Source organism: Zingiber officinale, chromosome 11A (assembly GCF_018446385.1).
Source record: "Zingiber officinale cultivar Zhangliang chromosome 11A, Zo_v1.1, whole genome shotgun sequence".
NCBI lineage: Eukaryota > Viridiplantae > Streptophyta > Magnoliopsida > Zingiberales > Zingiberaceae > Zingiber > Zingiber officinale.
In genome coordinates this window covers 16,735,308-16,754,692 of record NC_056006.1, presented here as the reverse complement: position 1 = coordinate 16,754,692, position 19,385 = coordinate 16,735,308, and the positions used below count along the sequence as shown (strand labels likewise).

General features: G+C 35.3%; 1 protein-coding gene across 2 annotated transcripts in view; it reads right to left on the bottom strand.

Moving 5' to 3' along the window:
* LOC122031175 (probable inactive serine/threonine-protein kinase scy1) overlaps positions 1–18,841 on the bottom strand; it is a 58,175-nt gene extending 39,334 nt beyond the window's left edge. The window contains exons 1-6 of one of the 2 annotated variants that reach the window (XM_042590311.1): positions 18,598–18,841; positions 16,910–17,008; positions 16,370–16,521; positions 13,143–13,215; positions 12,361–12,483; positions 8,801–8,909 (exon numbers count right to left, since the gene is read on the bottom strand). In XM_042590311.1, coding sequence (XP_042446245.1) covers positions 8,801–8,909; positions 12,361–12,483; positions 13,143–13,215; positions 16,370–16,521; positions 16,910–17,008; positions 18,598–18,723 — 682 coding nt within the window. In that variant the 5' untranslated portion in view covers positions 18,724–18,841. The remainder of the gene's footprint in view (positions 1–8,800; positions 8,910–12,360; positions 12,484–13,142; positions 13,216–16,369; positions 16,522–16,909; positions 17,009–18,597) is intronic. The other variant, XM_042590312.1, reaches the window with a different exon arrangement.
* Between the last annotated feature and the right edge of the window lie 544 nt (positions 18,842–19,385).

Below are 19,385 nucleotides of genomic sequence, written 5' to 3'. Positions count from 1 at the left end.
TTTACTGCACTTTAATTCTGCATCTTGATTTTTGTTTTTAATTTCTCCATTTGTTATTCTGCAATTTAATTTTTGCATCTCGATTTGATTAAGTCTTGCTCTTGCATGAATAGATCTAACCCTGCGGGAGATTTATTACCTCTTGATCCGTAGATCGATAGGACTTTCCGAAGAAGAAGAAACTTACAGAAGTAACAAGAACAAGCAAAAACGGAGATGACAAACAAACCTCTTAAAGATTACGCAGCACCTTATGCTCGAGGACTTCGGTCTAGCATTACAAGACCGTTTATCGAAGCCAATAATTTTGAGATAAAATCTGTCATAATTACTATGGTGCAACAACATCAGTTTGGAGGACCGCACGAGGATCCCAATCAGCACCTAGAGGTTTTCTATGAAATATATGGAACCATAAAAATAAATGGAGTACCAGCTGAAGTGGTTAGACTTCTCTTATTCGGCTTTTCTTTAAGGGATAGAGTTAAACTGTGGCTCTCTTCACTACTGCCAACAACATTACATCTCGGGAACAATGTGAGCAATTATTCCTTGATAAATTCTACCCACCAAGCAAGACAGCGCATATACGGAATTTAATTGCTAGCTTCAGACAGTTTGACACCGAATCTCTCTATGAAGCATGGGATAAATTCAAAAATATGCTCAGATTATGCCCACACCATGACTAGGAAAAATGGTTTGTGATCCACACATTCTATAATGGAATCAATTATCATATAAAGGTATCACGACTTTGCGGTCAGAGGAGCACTTATAAACAAGAGTCTTGATGAAGCCGAAGAAATAATTAAAAGTGTACCTATTAACCATCATCAATGGGCTTCAGAAAAAAGTGGAAGTTCTTTCCCTGGAAATCCAATTAAGGTACCTAGTAAATATGACGTTAATGCTTTAAGTCTAATATCAGCAAAAATAGATGTCTTAACAAAGAAGCTTGAGTCCATAGGGACCAACATGATGAACACAATTGTAGGAGTATCGAATCATGTGGAAGCACAAAACTGTAGTATCGAGACGCGCTAGAGGAGAGGTGAATAGCGCTCGTTTATAATCAATCGGAGTAAAGGCGGTGGAATAAAGACAGAAAGAGAAAAACAATCCAATCGCTAACACAACCAAGAATTACTTGGTTCAGCGCCTGTGACGACTCCTACTCCAAGGCTCGCAAGTGAGAGTGCTTTCAATGGGCAATCACTAATCAATCGTAAAGAGTATAAGTATAATTTCGAATGATTACAAGTAATTTGAACAATAAAAATACAGACGACTTTGGAGAATGAAATCTTCAGCATAGTCATCATCGGAGCAACTTTCAGGCGTTGCGGAAGCTTTTTCTAAGCAATGCGCAAGAGAAGAACTTTTTTGGATTAATGTTTTTGAGCCACTGGTCGAAGCCTCTTTTTATAGCCCATTCCGGGTGCTTAGAACCCCTCCGGTTGCCTAGACCCTTGACGTGGATTCGGTCAGTCGTCGCACTCCAACTCATCTTCGAGATAACTTTTCTGGTCCGAGCGCTCGGACCGCCCGGGTGCCTACGGCACCCGGACCAGCTCCGAGCGCCCGGACTCCCCTTTTTCGCACTTCTCTTTCCTGCAAAAAAGAGTTAGTTCAGGCAAATAATATGTAAAGAATGCAAGATTTGACAGCCTTCGGATTGTCCAGTCCTGACTTTGAGTTTCGCTCTAGGTCGGACAATGTCTACTGTTCCTCTTCAGAGAACACGTCCTCACCTACTCCTCTCAGGAGAAATTACCTTTTGCCAGAACGATCCTCTAGACCATATGGACTTTTTCTCAGTTTGTGAGACTTAAGGACTTTAAGCTGAATGTCGGATCCACGACCCGTCCAGTCTTCCACCTGGTGTCCACGACCCCCAAGATTTTCACCTAGAGTCCTCGATTTTAGGATTTTACCCAAAGTCCTCGACCAGCCAATACTTCGCCCAGTCCCCTAAACCAGAACTTCATTGCCTAACTGCAACTAGAACTTTCTACTTGTCTAACCGCAGCTAGAACTTTCCTTTACCTAAGATCGCTTAAGACTTTCTTGCACACTTAGTTCAACTTGTTAGACAACAAGACAACTTAACTTTGAACTCCTTTGTCATTATCAAAGCACAGGTTCAATCGTCTGTGCTCCCTGCACTAACAGAAACATGCTCAAGAAGTTTGCCCACTTGGAGCTATTTTTGTTCAATTAGCTCAAATTGAACAATGTGACGCTATTGACAACTTCAACACACGACAGAATAACTCATACTCTAATACATATAATCTGGGTTGAAAGAATCACCCCAACTTCTCCTAAAAAATAACCAAGATCAAGGCAACCCATTGGGCAATGTCAAAGTTATCAACCGGGACAACAACAGAGTTATCCACCGCAAGAAACACAACCCAACTATTAACCCTTCCGAACAAATAAATTTCTTGAGGAGATTCTAGCTACACAATTGGAGATCAAAAATGACATCAAGCAACTTAATCAAAGTTTAAAAAAAAAATCTAAAAAAACATTTGAAAATGCTTGATAGTTAGGTGGCACAGACAGCTTCATCCCTCAAGAGCACCCGGGGTTTTTCGGGAAAGCTAGATGTAAATCCTGTTGAGCATTGTAATAGAATCGAGCTTCGAAACGGGTGAACCTTGGGAGATCCCCAAGTGACTACTTCTAAGAAAGGAATTAACACTCATGGAGAGCCCTCTCCTTCTTCATCTCACTTAGGTGGCACTCAAGAAAAGGAGGAGAGTACTGTTCAGGTTGAAGAGCTTCCTCCACCAATAATCCAAAGTCAAGCAATTCTTTACACCCACAGACTTGCCAACATCAAGAAGGACAAAGAATTTGGTAATTTTTTTTTTTGAGAAAATCAAAGAACTCTACATCGAAATTTCTTTGATAGATGCATTGTATCAAATGCCGAAATTTGCTAAATTTCTGAAAGAAATCATGTCTAACAAAAGAAAGAAGGCTATGAGACCGTGGCATTGACCGAGGAGTGCAGTGCTCTATTGTTGGACACCGTACCTCCAAAGCTCCAAGATCAGGAAGTTTTTCGATTCTTTGCAAGATAGGAACTGTAGTCAATGATAAAGCATTTTGTGATTTGGGAGCTAGTATTAGCCTCATTCCTTTTTCAATTTGTAATAAGCTGGGTCTCAAAAAAACTTTAAGTTAACCACTATGACATTGCAACTTGTGGACCAATTTTGTAGATACCCAATGGGTATCATTGAAGATGTGCCAGTGGAGGTGGGGGACTACATCATCTCCACCGACTTTGTCGTGTTAGACACGGAAGAAGATCTAAAGATCCCAATAATTCTGGGAAGGTCATTCTTCGCCACTGCAGGAACTTTAATTGATGTGAAAAATCATAAATTATCCTTGGTGATAGGTGAGGAAATGCTAGAATTTGACTTGTCTAAAAAGCAGTTGTAACAGATTGGATGAATTCTAACAAGATGCAATGATGTTTCACCCACACAGGAGGCTGCCGGATGTTTGTCCCTAGTCCAACAAATAATGAAACGAGGCCCCCAACTAAAAAAATGAAAAATACATCTGTCCGACGAGAGCAAAGATGATGGAAAAACAAGAAATGTCCATCATTGGAGGGGAAAACCATCCCTCTAAGGGCATAGCTCTGAGTTAGAATGAGACAAGGCCCAGTTAAAGACCTAAAACAAGCGCTGCTTGGAAGGCAACCCAAAAATTTCTTTTTCATTTGTCTTAATTTTTCTTTTTCATCGAGTCTAATGCACTTTTTTAATTTTATTTTCAGGTTTATTGTGACCTCCACGAGCTAGCCATGACCCTCCCATGGGCGTGGAAGCACCCTTAAAGACGGAAAGGAGGAATGTCGTAGAGAAACTAGACGAAGCACACACCTCACGACATGACCGTGTCATTTAACACGGTCGTGCCTTCTCTCCTAAGAAGACACTGGTCGTGCCATTTGACATGGCCGTGCAAGACTGTGGGCATTCAAGCTACGGTCGTGTCATTTGACACAGTCGTGTAAATTTAGCCGAGAAGGTTCAAGGTGATCATATCATTTGACACGACCTTGTGATACTGGCAGAGGGTGTTCATGTTGCGGCCATGTCATTTGACTAACCAAGCTCAACACGGCTTGGCTTGGTCGTGCCTATAAGGTACGACCGTATTTCCTCTTTCCTCATCCCTAAGTAAGATTCCACAACCTTCTTCTCCCTCAGTGTCTCCATCTCGAATTTCTTCTCCAAGACCTCCTTATGTCTAAGATCTCTTCTTTCTAAGACCTAGATCTAGATTTAAGAGCTCTCCTCTTCCTTTTTTCTCCCAGAGCTCCACTCCTCTTCAAGATCTTCTCCTCTCTCTCTCTCTCTCTCTCAAGATCCCTCTTTCCTTCTTTAAGAACACACTCTTTTGTCTTCAATAATCGCTCTCCCCTACTTTTCTTTCAACCATGTCTAACATTTTGAAGAGGATTTGACGTGGAAGTGGAGGATCAAGTGGAGGAAATGACCCGGGGAAAAACAAAGGCAAAGGGAAGGCTTCTTCCAAGGACAAAAACAAATAGATTGCACGTGACAAAGGTAACGACAATAAATTTGGTATTATCTTTCGAAATAATGAACAAAAAGCTAGATTTGACTTTCTCGTTACTCGCAAATTGGATTGCACTAGATATTTAGATCCTACTACTATGGAAGTATGAGGGATTAAGGATGATATAGACTGGTTAATTAGTGCTTTCGATTGGAATGACATGACGTACTCACACCAACTTATCCCCACATTACCCTAGAGTTTTTGAGTTCACTAACTTTGTCAGATTATGATGGTAAAATCTGGTTTCAGTTAATGAATCAAGATTTTTGGTGGACTCTATATGACTTTAACAATTGCTTCGGCCTACCTAAGGGGGATCTCACAGATTCGCATATAATTTCAATAGCAATATTTTTTAGAATTCAATTACTAGTTTAAATAAACCCTACGACCCCTCTCGATCTAAAGCTTCAAGCATGCAAAACACCATATTTCGATACCTCCACCGGGGAATAAGTAAAATCATTTTCGATAGACGAGAAAGTGACAGGGTGGTTAGAAAGGCGAAGCTTTACTTGTTTTGAGCGATGTTAAATAAAATTGACTTTGACTCAGGGTTCTACTTTTTACAAACTCTTATAAAATCTGGGAAGACAACTACGGGATCAATAGTCCTTGGCAGGTTGATTACCCAAATAGATTTAAATTTATAATGCGAACTCTATGGTTTGAATGTTATTCATGGCAATTCCAAAATTGATATTGATACTTGCCTTGCTATGAGAATGATCTGTCGGGATGAGAACGACTTTGCCTTTCCTAAGAAGGATGGATTCCCACTCCCTCTACCCAATCCCGAACGAACCACAGTTCGCAACCCCGGGAAACTGGATTATTAGGGACATTGCTCCTAAGTTTGCCTCCACTCTGCACTCTAAACCCTTGTCTTCTAGAAACTCGAAGCCGACAGGCCATCCAGATCTAGCTATGCATTCATTTTCTGATGGCACAGGTCCCTTTAGATTCGATTTTTCAGATTTTCGGGTTTCTTTGGATTCTCTTCATGAGAAGCAAAGTGCCCAACAACAAATGTTGGAGAGTCACTTTCAAATGTTTGACAACTAATTCCAAGATATTCGTGATCATTTTTAATTCACGAGGAACTTCCAAAGATAATTGACTAAATTTATGTCTGACTATACCAATGATCAGGAAAGAATGGAGGACTTTAGGTGTTCTATAGACATTACCAGATAGCGGGTAGCCACTCTTTTCCAGTACCACGAGCATATTAGTCATCTTCCTGGAGTGCCTAGATTCCCTCCTCGGCCACACTCTCCTCGTTTTATAGTTTACCTCCTTACCCCTACCCTCCACCACAAGGTCCTCCACCTCCCCCTCCTCCACCATATTGATTTTATCGGGACGATGAAAAGTTTAAGTCTGGGGAGTTATACATAGACTTAGTTTCTTGACTTTTTAGTTCATTTCAGTTGTATGTTGTTTGTTTTCATGTTAGTTTCCAATTTGAATGCAATTTTCTTCATTTTCTTTGATCTTCAGTTGCTTTGATTGTTTGGCTTGTTTAGAATAGTTGTCTCTGAGGCACTTGAGAACATCAATCTTACCCTTTGACTTGTCCAATAGCAAAATTGTTAACACATTCATTTCTTGATTCATGTTGTTGTGAGGAATAGTGCTAGTATGTTTAGTGAACTTCTTTTCTCTATCTCTGGTAGCACGAAGTAAGCAATATGTTGTATCGAGAAAAATTTGAGTTGTGGCCTAATTTTAAGGATCTCATTTCACTTGCCTAAGTTTGAATAATAGATAACTCTGAGATTAGTCATGATTTATCAAACTTGTTTAGTACTTGGGTTTTTATAGTGATTTCTTAGACTACATCTTGGTTACTGGATGATGCTCGTGTCATTTAAGCTTGTTTGGAAAAATCAAAATATCCCTACATTTGTTAGGGCTACATCTAAAGCACCAAAAAAAAATGAATGAAATTCAAGTATTGTAGAATGCAATTACTTTGAGAAGAAAAAAAAAACAGAATAAGAGATATAAAAAAATAGTTTCACAAGTGAAAACTAGCAAATTACCCCTTTAAGACCTAGTTAAGTTACTGAGGAAATAAATACTATTTCTCTTGATATTGGGCACACCTTTGAGACCTTGGGTAGATTACAAAAGATGAACCAAGCGTGGGAACATAAGGAATTCAGTTAGATAACGACTTGACTATGATTAGAGATTGAAACTTGAAAACGTTAGGTCACTCATTGCACTGCGCATGAGGACTTACATTTAGGCCACATTTGGGTTACTCCATGATCATGCTCACCAATGAAACTAGTTGACAAAGTTAGAATGTCTCACTAGAGATTATAATGCACTATATTAGCACATGAATTTGGATTGTGGAATTTTACTTAAGGACAAGCAAAGTTTTAAGTCTGGGGGTGTGATATGAGTAGATTTCATACACTTTTATGCATACTTTGACGCACATTCATTTGTTTTCATTGAGTATGTTCTATGTCATTACACTCATTTTTTATCATATTTTCATCATAATTACTCTGTTTGTCGGAGATCTGCTCGTGCTCGTTTTGTTGTTGATAGGATGTAATTCCAGAGTTAAGACGTGTTGTGGAACAACCCTAGAATAAAAAAAGAGCCCGGTCGTGCCCCTGGCATGGTCGTGTCTCCCCACCCGTGGGCAAGCAGAGCTCGATCGTGCTCCTTCACCAGAGCTCAATCAAGTCCCAGTCGTGCGGTTTCACATGGTCGTGTCCTCCAAACAGAGCTTGGTCAAGTCCTGGCTATGTAGTTTCACATGGTCGTGTCTCTCGTCCAGAGATCAATCAAACCCAAGCCGTGTGAAAGCACACAGCCGTATACTACTTCCAGAGGCTCTTCAAGTGCTGGTCGTGCTAAAAGGCAAGGTCGTGACACAACCCGTGCCCGGGTCGTGCCCTGCTCTATAAAAGGAGAGTTCTTCCCCTTTTCAAGAGGAGAAAGGTCTTCCCTTTGGGAGGACTGAACTTAATCTAGATCTATTGATTCTTCGCACTCTGATTGACGATCTGAAGATGTTTTCGCCCTCTCCTTCATCTCTAGAAGAATAAGATTAGATCCGAAGACCTCTTGTCGTCTTGGCTAAGCTTTTATTCCTCTTCTTCTTAGATTTGGTTTTTAAGCTTGCAATTTCAATGTCTTTGGATTCATCTCCTCTTGTTATGGAGTAGATTCTCTTGTTCTAGGATTAAGGGAGTAGTTATGAAGTGTAATTGATGTATACTCTTTGAATTCGCCAATTTCCTATCCGTGTGACATGTTTATGCCTTGTATCTATTTGATTGAATTTATGTGTGAAGTATTTGTGCTAGATCTCATGTTTGAATGAATGATTGTATTGATTTGTTCGCCTTGTAAAGGAGATGCTCTAAATCGTATAACTAGGGGTCCTAGTGACAAGGGTATCCCTTTAACCAAATATCTAGAATATTGCCTCGAAAGGGAGAACCATTCTCTATAAGGAAGCATTGAATTAGGCTTAATGGGCTATTTTTAATCCTATATTAGAAGGTGTCTTGTGTATCCTAGTGAACGTATGACCGGGGAGCCTAGCGACAAGGGTATCCCTTCAACCAGACTTCCTAGGTAACCACATCTACTTAGTAGCATTGGATATCAATAGACCAGCAGAACCGTCGAGGGGCAGTGTTGGTATTGAGTTAGACTTCCTACATGTGCATAAAGATAGAGGATTAAATATGGGCAATTCTTAGTATGTTAATTAGCATCACAACTAAACCGAACTCTTAGAATGCTCCCCTATACCAAGTTTCTCCAACCAACTCTCTTTTCTTACTCTCTCTTCTCTTACTTCTCCCTTTAAGTGTGTAAATTCACAACTCTTGATCATTTAGCTAATTCGTTGTGCTAAGTCTCTAGTGCTTATGCCCAATCCATGTGAGTTCGATATTTTTTATTACTGACGATGTAGACGTGCACTTGCAGTAGCATAATAATGCATTCTATGCATTATGCTAACAATGAATCCATAGTTCATTAATGGTAGGTACATAAAAACGGCATTATGAAGTAAGTTTTCAGAAAGCCTTTCTTTAATCAAACACTCCATAGTTTCTAGAAGTACATCAATGAGATCATTCAGCATGCACAGGGAAAAAAAATAGAAACGTTTTTAGTTGTAAACTTCACTCACCCATTCCCCATGAGTCAATAGCCCAAGGAGGTGACTTCCTAATAGTTGTCCAATCTGACTTTGCCAACTCCATTGACTTATACTGTGATCCAACCAGCCATTCATATTGCTGCATTGTAAGGATAAGATGTATGAAATACTATACTTTACTGTAATTATACAGGAGCACAAAATGTCATTATGGAAAGAAAATAATGCAGAAAAATATGATTTCAGATGCATTATTTTGGTGTAAACAGATATAAGAGAGATTCTTGATTCCATGAAGACTAACCCGTAAAGAAGAACTTTTAATCTTTTGTAATCATGCAGTGAAAAATTAGAAATACTCTTCATCCAAACATCATTTCTTATCAAACATAATACAAAGTACTATATATCACATAATGACCATTTATTATCCAACACTAAATAGGAAGAGGAAGGGCCAGTGACAAAATGACCTTTTCATCCTTTTCAAAAGTTGTTGTCTGAAAGCATGGGCTTGCTTTTCAAGGATCGACGCTAAGTTTATATCTTTTTACACTAGTCATGGACTCACTAAACATATCCAAGACATGTTAGCATGGTGCATGTTGTTTATAGATGACATTCTTCTAACCAATGACACGTGAAGGAGTAAATGTTAAGTTTGAATCTTGGCGGAAAAAGTAAAAGGTTTTAAGTTTAGTCGAGTAAAGACCAACTATAAGGAATTTAAGTTTAGTAGCATTAGACGTAAGAAGAAAATTGTTAAAATATGAGATGACGAATTCATATAACTGAGAGCTTTAAATATCTAGAATCGTTTTTGCAAAAGGATGAAGGAATTGATAGAGATGTTTTTCATAGAATATATGTAGCATGGTTGAAATAGAGAAGGGTGTCAGGTGTTCTTTATAATCGTAAGCTACCTCTAAAGCTCAAAGATAAGTTTTATAAAATGACGATTAAACCTGCTATATTATATGGAGCTGAATGTCAGGATATGAATCGAGCACACAAGTAGAAGATGAGAGTCGCAAAATGAAGATGTTAATGAGGATGTGCGGACATACGAGGATGGATATGATAAGAAATGAGAATATTAAATAAAAAATTAAGATTGTACCTATTGAGTGAAACTCCAAAAGACACGTTTAAGATGATATGAACATTACTTAGGTTATGAATTGAGAAAAGAAGAAGAAGATGATGAGAGTTGCATAGATGAAGATGTTAAAATGGATGTGCATAAATAGATAAGAAATGAAACTATTAGATAGAAAGTCGGAATTGCAGCTATTGAGAGAAAATTCCCAGAGACATATCTAAGATGGTAAAGATATATACTTAGACGACCAATAAATGTCCCAATTAGGCGAAATGAGACCATAATAAATACACATAATAAGCAAAGAAGAGAGAGGCCAAAGAAGATTTGGTTAGCAACGATAAAACATGATAAAGTTCATTTAACTGTAAATGAGAATATAATAGGGAATTGAACCCAATGAGACAAAAAGATCTATATAGCCGACCCCACTTAGTAGTATAAAGACATGGTTGTTGTTGTATGTGTGTGTGTATATATACACACTCAAGTGTTAGTAAGTTCATATGATTTTATTATCTTCTATGAATTATTTTATTATTTATTAACTATATTAATAAATATGATTTTATTTTTAAATTCAATTATTAATAATTGGATATGTAATAACATGTAATGGAATATGTGTATTGACATATAATATATATTCTTTGTAAGAATTTATAATCTTCTTTGCAATCTGTTTTGTGAAATAATTTGATTATGTCTTTCTCATTTTTGTTTTTTTTTTTTCAATTTCATTGATTCTACTGAGCCAATGAAATAGTTTACACCATTTGATCGTGATTCCGATACTGAATCAGACAACAATGCACCCAACCTTTACTCCTAATGCATCATGAGCATTATCAAAAAGGTTGCAGATTCAAACATAGTCCAATGGAACTCTGAGGGGCTCTCCTAGACAAATTGATATGAGTCAATTTGTCTAAACATAATTGTACATAAATCCTAAATGAAAGGCATTAAAATAGACAAATCTTGAAAACTTCATGTTTTTGATGTAATTGGGTTGAGTCAATCATTAATTTCTCTAATTTTGTCACAATTCATGAAAATACCTAGGACAAACATAATGAACTCAAGAAACAGGACCTAAGTTGTGAAAAAAAAATGTCTTGATTACAAACAAATTTTTTGGTTCAGAATGCTTCCAAGTTCCAAGTCCAAGTTGTAAATGCTTCAGGTTGCTATCATATCTCTTGATGCCTATCAAACTGACATCTGAAGTAAACTACTAACAACTTGATCAAAGAACCTAATTCATCTCCCTTATGAGTGCACTTAAAGTATTTGAAAATACCAAGGGCATGACCAGTCATTCATATGGCTTATCTTGTGTTTTAAAAATGATCTTGTATTCATCAAGAATCCTAATCTGATTTAGTGATTTGCAAGAAATCGTATCTACGTATCCTAATTCTGATTTAGTGACCTACATTGAAGAAATCATAATGTAATCCTATTAACAAATCTAACACGTCATCTACTCTGGGAATAGAAACCTAATAGTTGTCTTGTTTGTAACACAATGGTCAACAAACATTCTTTGTAAACCATTCTTTTTTTCAAGGTTAAAAATGTCAAAAAATGCTAGGACTCAAACTTTCCCTAATAGTCTTAAACTTACCAATTCATTTTATCTTGTTCATTTCTGTTCATGTGGTAGTTTAGGTGTGATAATTGGGAACTCAGAATAAGATGGATTGTGTTTAAACAATTCATAAAGTAGAAAATTATTAACAGTTCTACAGAAGATAAGTCCTGAATAACTTCAAAAGTTCCTTGATCTCAGTAAATGGCAACAAGTGAGAACTATAGGAGTCAACTTTTATCTCCTAGACTACTAAGACTAACATCACTCTTGAACTTCTCGCTTCCATCTCGAACTATGTACAGAGATGAAGAGATTGCTTCAATAGTAATTAATGTAACTTGTCCGTTTGTGGTCCAGGATTTGTTTTAGTTTGGTACTTTAGTTTAGCTTGGCATGATTGGACTTTGATACTTTGCCTGAGTCTGAAAACAAGGATTTTCGGACTATCTGGGTTGGCGGGATTAAGCTTTGATATTTGCCCGAGTTTGGCAGGTTTAAGCTTTAATATTTCCCATGTCTTTTGCTTCAAAAAAACATTTCCCGTACAAAGATCACTTTCTGTAATCTACAAGGACTAGATGTCATTATAGACCATAAAACCTCACACAAAAACAGGCCTAAATCTAATTTATGTCAGATGGATCCGTTCTTGCAAATGAACTTTGCAAATACTTCAATTTGTATAACTCCAACGATAATCTACCTAAGATCACTTCTCTTGTGAAAATGCTTTAGTTTAACTATAATAAGAATAAATATGCTAAATAGTTGTTGTAGACATGATTTTCAAGTTTGTTGTACAAACTAGCATGTTCCAAGATCAACTAATAATTTATAACTAAAGAAAATCATCGGAAATAGAATCTAGTGAAAAAGGTAGGATTCAAATACCAGCATTGCACTGTTAGAAACTTCGCTGCTCCCATCAAATTCTGATAGCACATCAAGGGCATGTAGCTTCCAGTCTAAAGTTGGAGTCACCACAACACTGGCCATGCACACATTACCATGAACCTGGAATAAAATAAGTATATCAAGAAAATCATTAGTATCATGATCTCACAGTTTTGTAAAAGAAACAGCATTGTCCAATACATAGATCATAATGTCAGGAGTCCAGATTCAAGTGTATATATTTTACTAATTTTACAAGACATAAGGACCAGTGCACCAGAAATTTGAAGAGCAACTTTCCTGCTCATCCTAGATTGATTCACAATAAAGAATCTTTCTGCATAGTCAATGGAGCACTTAATAAAATATTCTCTTCTTCTGGGGAAAAAACTTGATAACCAAGCATAAAATAAATGGTAAAAAAAACTTATGTTGTTTACCACATAAGAACACAATGGTGTTTTTTAGTTTTCACAAACTTTCTAAGTTTATGAATAATAGCTCATAATCCATCACAAGAAGATAACTGTGTCGATTACAAATAATTAGCAGCTACATTTTCTCATGGTAATGAAGACAGCCCTGAAATATCTTGAAAAAAAATCATATGGAACAAACTTGTAAACAATAAGCATGGAATGCAAAGAATTTGACAGAGAAGAAAGCAGCGGAATGATCAATTATAGCAATTTAGATAAGAAAATAATAGAATTATGTCTTGAGATTCAAGCTTAAAATAGACTGAATTTCTCAGGTCTAAGATGTAAGAGACTACGTACAAGCTTACAATCATTATTCAGAAAGCTCACAGCTTTAGATATCTGATGTAGACCCCATGCAAAATATTCATCCCTGCATGAAAAGACTTTCAGGTGAAGAAAAAAGGGAAGAAAAACAAGATGTATACCCATGCGAAATACTCACCCCTGCATGAAAAGGCTTTCAGGTGAAGAAAAAAGGGAAGAAAAACAACATAACTTGGTAAAAACACAAAGTTCAATGGCACCAAAGACAAAGTCATAAGACAAAAATTCAGATGGCTAAATTCACTTGAAAGGTAAGAAAATAATACTCTCTTAAACCTCAATTTTATAAATCTCATCCTTCTAATGCATCAAAACTCAAATAGGTAAATTCTAGATATGGAAAGGAAAATTACCCTTTTTATAATGCATCTCAATTTCAATTCCAGTGGTAGTCCGGTCACATATCAATACATGATATTGTTTGGAACTAATTTGACTGTGTGGACTTATTTTTTGCAAATCCAACTCAAATTGATTTGAAATTTTATATATACTAGTGATCGTGCACACGCGTCGCGTGTGTAATATAATACATTGAAATCATATTGACCCTTTATAATGAAATTATATTAATTAAAGCATTTTAGTATTAAAATACTAAAGTAGAGTCATTAGTAGAGTTATTAGGGTAAAGTACCCGACTTTTGAAAATCTGAATTATTTGGGTCTTTGAAAATCCGAAGTGTTTGGATTTTCGAGCGTCACCCTTATGGCTTCCCTATGAAAAAAATTAATTTAATTTAATATTATACTTATCTTAGCAAAAAAAATTAAGAAAAGTATATTTTTTAACATTGTCGGCCTAAAATATTTATAGAAGCTTCTTTGATCATAGTGTTGTCAATTCTAAGATGTGAGACTAAAGAAAACTATATTTTTTTATATAAAACAACTAGAGAAAATTAATGATGAGAAAAATTCATAATAATATGCTGCAGCTGAGTCTCGAACTCTAGATCACTGATTGTTTCGCTTGTGAAATTACTAATAAATCTTGGAATTATTTTTAGTGTGAATAGAAAAAAGGATATTAACGTAAATTCATTTTAGACTTCACCAAAGTTAGTTAATAAAGGGGGGAGATTTTTAATAAAATAGTAAGATATATATATGATATATATTTCATTCTGCATATAGTACATAACAAGGTTAAGTTTTAGGTTTTCAAGTTTTCCTATAAATACCTAATAGGCGAAAATGTTAATCTGGAACTGAATATCACATTTCAGAAGGCATAAACCAACTTGAAATTTTATTTTAAAACCCTGAAAAATGCACATTGAATTTTCATTTGAATTTGAGTCATCAATTTTCTACCAAACATTTTTGCATTGTGGGTACAAAACTTCCTATCACCATATTGAGCTTCCTATTGCCTTTATTAAATTTTATATCATTACTATGGAGCTTCATAGCCCATGTATTTTGATCACTTTTATGGAGCTTCACAAACCATTATCATCACTTATCGAGCAACACACAAAAATGTCAAGTATCATTTATGTTGCTCAGATACCAATCTCATGGCAAAGTTGGAACCAGCAGTCGTAATCCATGAGATAATTGGTTGCAATCAATCAGGCATATACATCAAAGGATATTCATTAACAAAGCAGTGATGGTCCATGCATGACTTCTATAGTTACAAATACAAGCATTATTTATCAACCAAGTAACACATTTTTAAAAAAAGGTGTATCCTGAAGTAATGTGTTGACAACACTACATGCAAAAACTCATAGTCAATGTGAAAAGAAAAAAAATCTCACAAAAAAAGTCATGATGGCCTGATTATTTTTGGTCGGTACATAAATCTTTACCATCTAGTATTCTTATAGGAGGCAACAAATAGATAGATGTAAGTAATATATGCAATAAGTAGTCCACTTATAATCATTTTGTTGCTTCGAATAGCTTATAAGTTATATGTTCTTGTAGTAGTACTTCCGAGAACTACTAGCAACCTATTTTTAAAATTAATCAATCGATCTTACTGATGTAATATAGACAAAACTTAAGTTTTTTGATAGTCCAAAATTGATACTGATTTTAATAATCATGCTTGAATAGGTCATGTGTCATAGTTGCAACTTGGAAGTAACATAAAAAATTACTAAAATATCACACACGAAAACTGTCAAATAAAGAAATGCAGGAATAAAACAAATTTTTTAGGACCTAAGTCAATATATTATTTATTCTATTGAAAAATCAAAATTGTACAAAAAAATATTTATTAATTTTCTAGATTCAAGTAAGTGATATTAGTATTTAGTAAAAATAATGTGTATCTTATTGAATATGCATTATTAGGTTATTGTCAACAACCAAGTCTTATCCGACTAGGTGGGGTCGACTATATGAATTCTTCTACGCCATTGAGCTCTATCCCCTACTATATCATTATTTATATTTAAATAAATTTTATCTTATTTTATAATTGTAACCATGTCTTTTATGATCTTCCTTATCCTTGTTAGATGTGCACATTTGTTATAATTTCACATCGCTTAATTGGAACATTTATTAGTTAAGTACATATCCATACCATTTTAAACATATTTTCAAGAGTTTTCCCTCAATAGGTGCAATATCGACTTTTTCTCTAATATTTTCATTTCTTATCATGTCCATCCTTGTATGTACACACATCCACCTTAATATCCTCATCTCTGCAACTCTAATTTTTTACTCATGTGCTCGAGTTGTAGCCCAATATTCAGCTCCATATAGCATAAGATGTCTAACCATTATTTTTTACAAAATATTCAGCTCCATATAGCATAAGATGTCTAACCATTATTTTGTAAAACTTTCCTTTATTTCTTAGACGTACTTTACGATCACAAGGAACACATGAACTTGCCTTCATTTCAACCATCTTGTTTCTATTTTATGTAAGACATCTCTCAATCCCTCTATCCTTTTGCAAAAATGGTCATAAGTACTTAAAACTCTCATTTTTAGATAACTCGCCATCTTCTATCTTAACAATTATCTTATTATTAGGTTATTGTTAAAAAGAATAAAGTTGTATTAAGTTGATTATAGAACAGGCCATTAGAAGAAAATATTGCCTCAAAAAAAGAGTTACCTACTAGCCAAGAGAGTATAGTAGCAGAATCTAAATAGGTATATTTGCATAAATATTTCGTGTCAACAACAATATTTTCAGACAACCCATCAGAAAAATCACTTACCTCTGTGTACCATTTAAATTTAATTCCTTGATCTTTTCTAAGAGAGGCATAACTGGCTCTGTCACAATGTAAATAGTATGTTTCATAGTAGATCCATCTGAAACCTCAGCCTCAGTGCTGTGTAGGAAGGATAGTATATTCGGATGCCTAACCTGAAAGAAACCACATAAACTTTGCGAACTATAACTCGAATGTGTGCAAAGAGTGCATGAAAAATGATTATGGAGAACATGACATTGACACATTCAATTGACATGACAGAAATATGGCAAAAAAAAAAAAAATAGTCCAATCAAATTAAAGTGAAAACATGATGCCATGAATTGCAGCAGAGTAATTTTCAGCAAAACAGTATTATGCAAAAAGGAAGAAGTAATTCAAGTGAACAAGGAGAAGTTTCAGAAAAGGAACTAAGAATTCCCATCTAAGAATTCTCATCCTTTATACGTAAGAAAAGTGAAACATATTATATCATTCTGATCAAAAGAAAAAGGATTTGCAACATAAATCTACAAGTGGAAGCTTCATATAAGTGCATACTGTCCGCAAGCGTTTAACACCATTACGACCTGCTACCAAGTGACCATCTTGACTACTGCTTCCTGAAAGAAGAAAAATTGATACTGCCGATCCATCTTCCTGGAAACACAACCAACAAAGCTATGAACCAACAAAGCCAGAAGGAAAACTAACAAATTTTAGAATGGGACATAAATACTATAACAAAAACAAATTGAAAACAAACAGTTAACAGAGAATGTTTTGATGGTTTTTCTATGCTAACAAAATAGGAACAATGAGGGTAAGAATCGATACTGCTTTCCTAATTCGAGTTGTCTTCTCTGCAAAATCGTTAAAGTGACAGCATGGCAGGGCTCAAAATACAAAGTGTTACTGACCTAAAAAGCCTTACAAACTTAGGTAACTTCAACTAGACTAAGGACACAATCAACAAATACAAGGTTTGAGATGGTAGGCATAGCCTTATCCTTGCAAGAAATTAGTCAAGAAGCTTTTTCTTTGATGTGGGTATGTTTTTTATGCTAGTGATGTATTAATTAGTAGTGCTAAATATGAGTACATAATGTGAATTAGCTTGTTGTGATTTAACCTATCATAACCAAAAGAAAATGAGTAAAGGCAAGTTAGTCAATTGTCGTTGATAGGATTCTAGTATACTCCAAGTAGGTTGTACAAAATACTACACATAAATATGTCCTAGATTTTTTCTTGATGAAGAGGAAGGGTGCTTGTACTGTGCTGAAGGATGGAAACAAGCAAGAATTTCATCGGCACATGGAGGCAATATGGAAACATATATACCGGTACATATATCGCCCATATCAGAGAAATATTCATTTTTGTTAACTAATATTGACAAAAAACAAAAAAAAAATGTATATGTTTACATCTACATTATAAGATATCAAACTAATCAACAAGCAATTCGTACATTTATAAAATGTATACATAATAACGTAAACTATCAACTAATTAATCTTAGCAATCCATAATTCCATGTTAAAATATTTACACAAACTAAGCAATCCAATACCATAAGAAACAAAATATAGTTAAATACATTTTAATCAACATAAGCAATTGATACAATAGCTTTTTGTTAGTTTCGATCAAATCAATGGTAACTTGGATTTGAACTTACTAAAGATTGGTTTAGATCGTAAAACCTTTATGTGTCCTTCATAAGGTTCGTTTTGTAGTTTTGCTACTCACGGTTAGCTGGGAAGTGTTTAGTGCATATGTAATGTTTCGTTTTTCTCTAAATACAATGTATTTCATCTTTTCTCCAATTGTTTCTGCTATTTACTCAGATTGTTTACATCGGGTTTCTCAGTTACAATGTTATACAATAAGATACACGTTTACTAAACTTGTTCTAGAATTTTTATTACTTAGTGCAAAAGATTGGCCATCTATTTAAATTTAGACACTAATATCCTATTTCATAAACGGAAGTACGAGAGGAAGAGAAGAGAAGTGATCAACTCCATTAGATTCACCCAAAGCGCAAAACTTAAAAGGAAAATGAATAAAATAATACATTATTCCAGAAGATAATAGATCAAACAATTTTAACCTCCTCCCAGTCCCAGATCGTAACCAAACAGTTCCCAATTAAACTACGAAGGTAAATAATCAGCAAGAGCAGCTAAATGGCATCAAGATAGGAATTCGAAGAGCAGAGTCGACAAAATTAAATACGGAACCTTGGAAGTGCCGCGAGAGTGAGTCCATGAGCCCCAGGAGGAGGGGTAGGGCTCACCGATGTTGTAGGGAAGATCCTTGATGCCCGTCCCAGATCCGCCCACCACTCCCTTCAAAAACTTGAACATCTCCTCCTCCTCCTCTCTCCTCGATTGAGACGCTGAAAGGGAAGGAGAAGTAAAGACTACGGGATCTGACTGAGTAGGAGCACCAGATGGCGCAAGGAGTTATACCATGCGGACAGTCCTATAGTTTGGCCCTTTGAGTATTCAACAATTTTATTTTCTTCAATCGATTAATTCTGATGTTTGTTTAATTGATCTATCAAATAAATCTATAATATCAACATTTATAAATAAATTGACTTTTAAAATATCATGCAATTTATAATTCAGTTTTAATTCTTTTATTGTTCCTCTAAATATTTTTATTATTAATTATAATTTTATTTATAATATATTAGAAGAGGCAAACACATGACTAACTTTAATATATTAAGAAGGGCCAAGCCAAATACATTCATATGTTAATGGTCTTTAGTTTTCAAATTTTCAAAAAGAATGTGAAAGAAATGCATTTGAGGTCTTTTGGTGATTAAAAATTTAAAATAATATTCTATCTGTGCCCCCTACTTGTTGATTTTGATCACTAAAATATCATCAAAATATTTTAAAAGTTTTACAAATATACAGAAAATTATAAGAATATTTTGGGAATAGAGTGTCTTTAGTAAATTCGTTTTCTTTTTGTAAATATAAAACCTTAAGTGATACATTTGATATAACGGCAT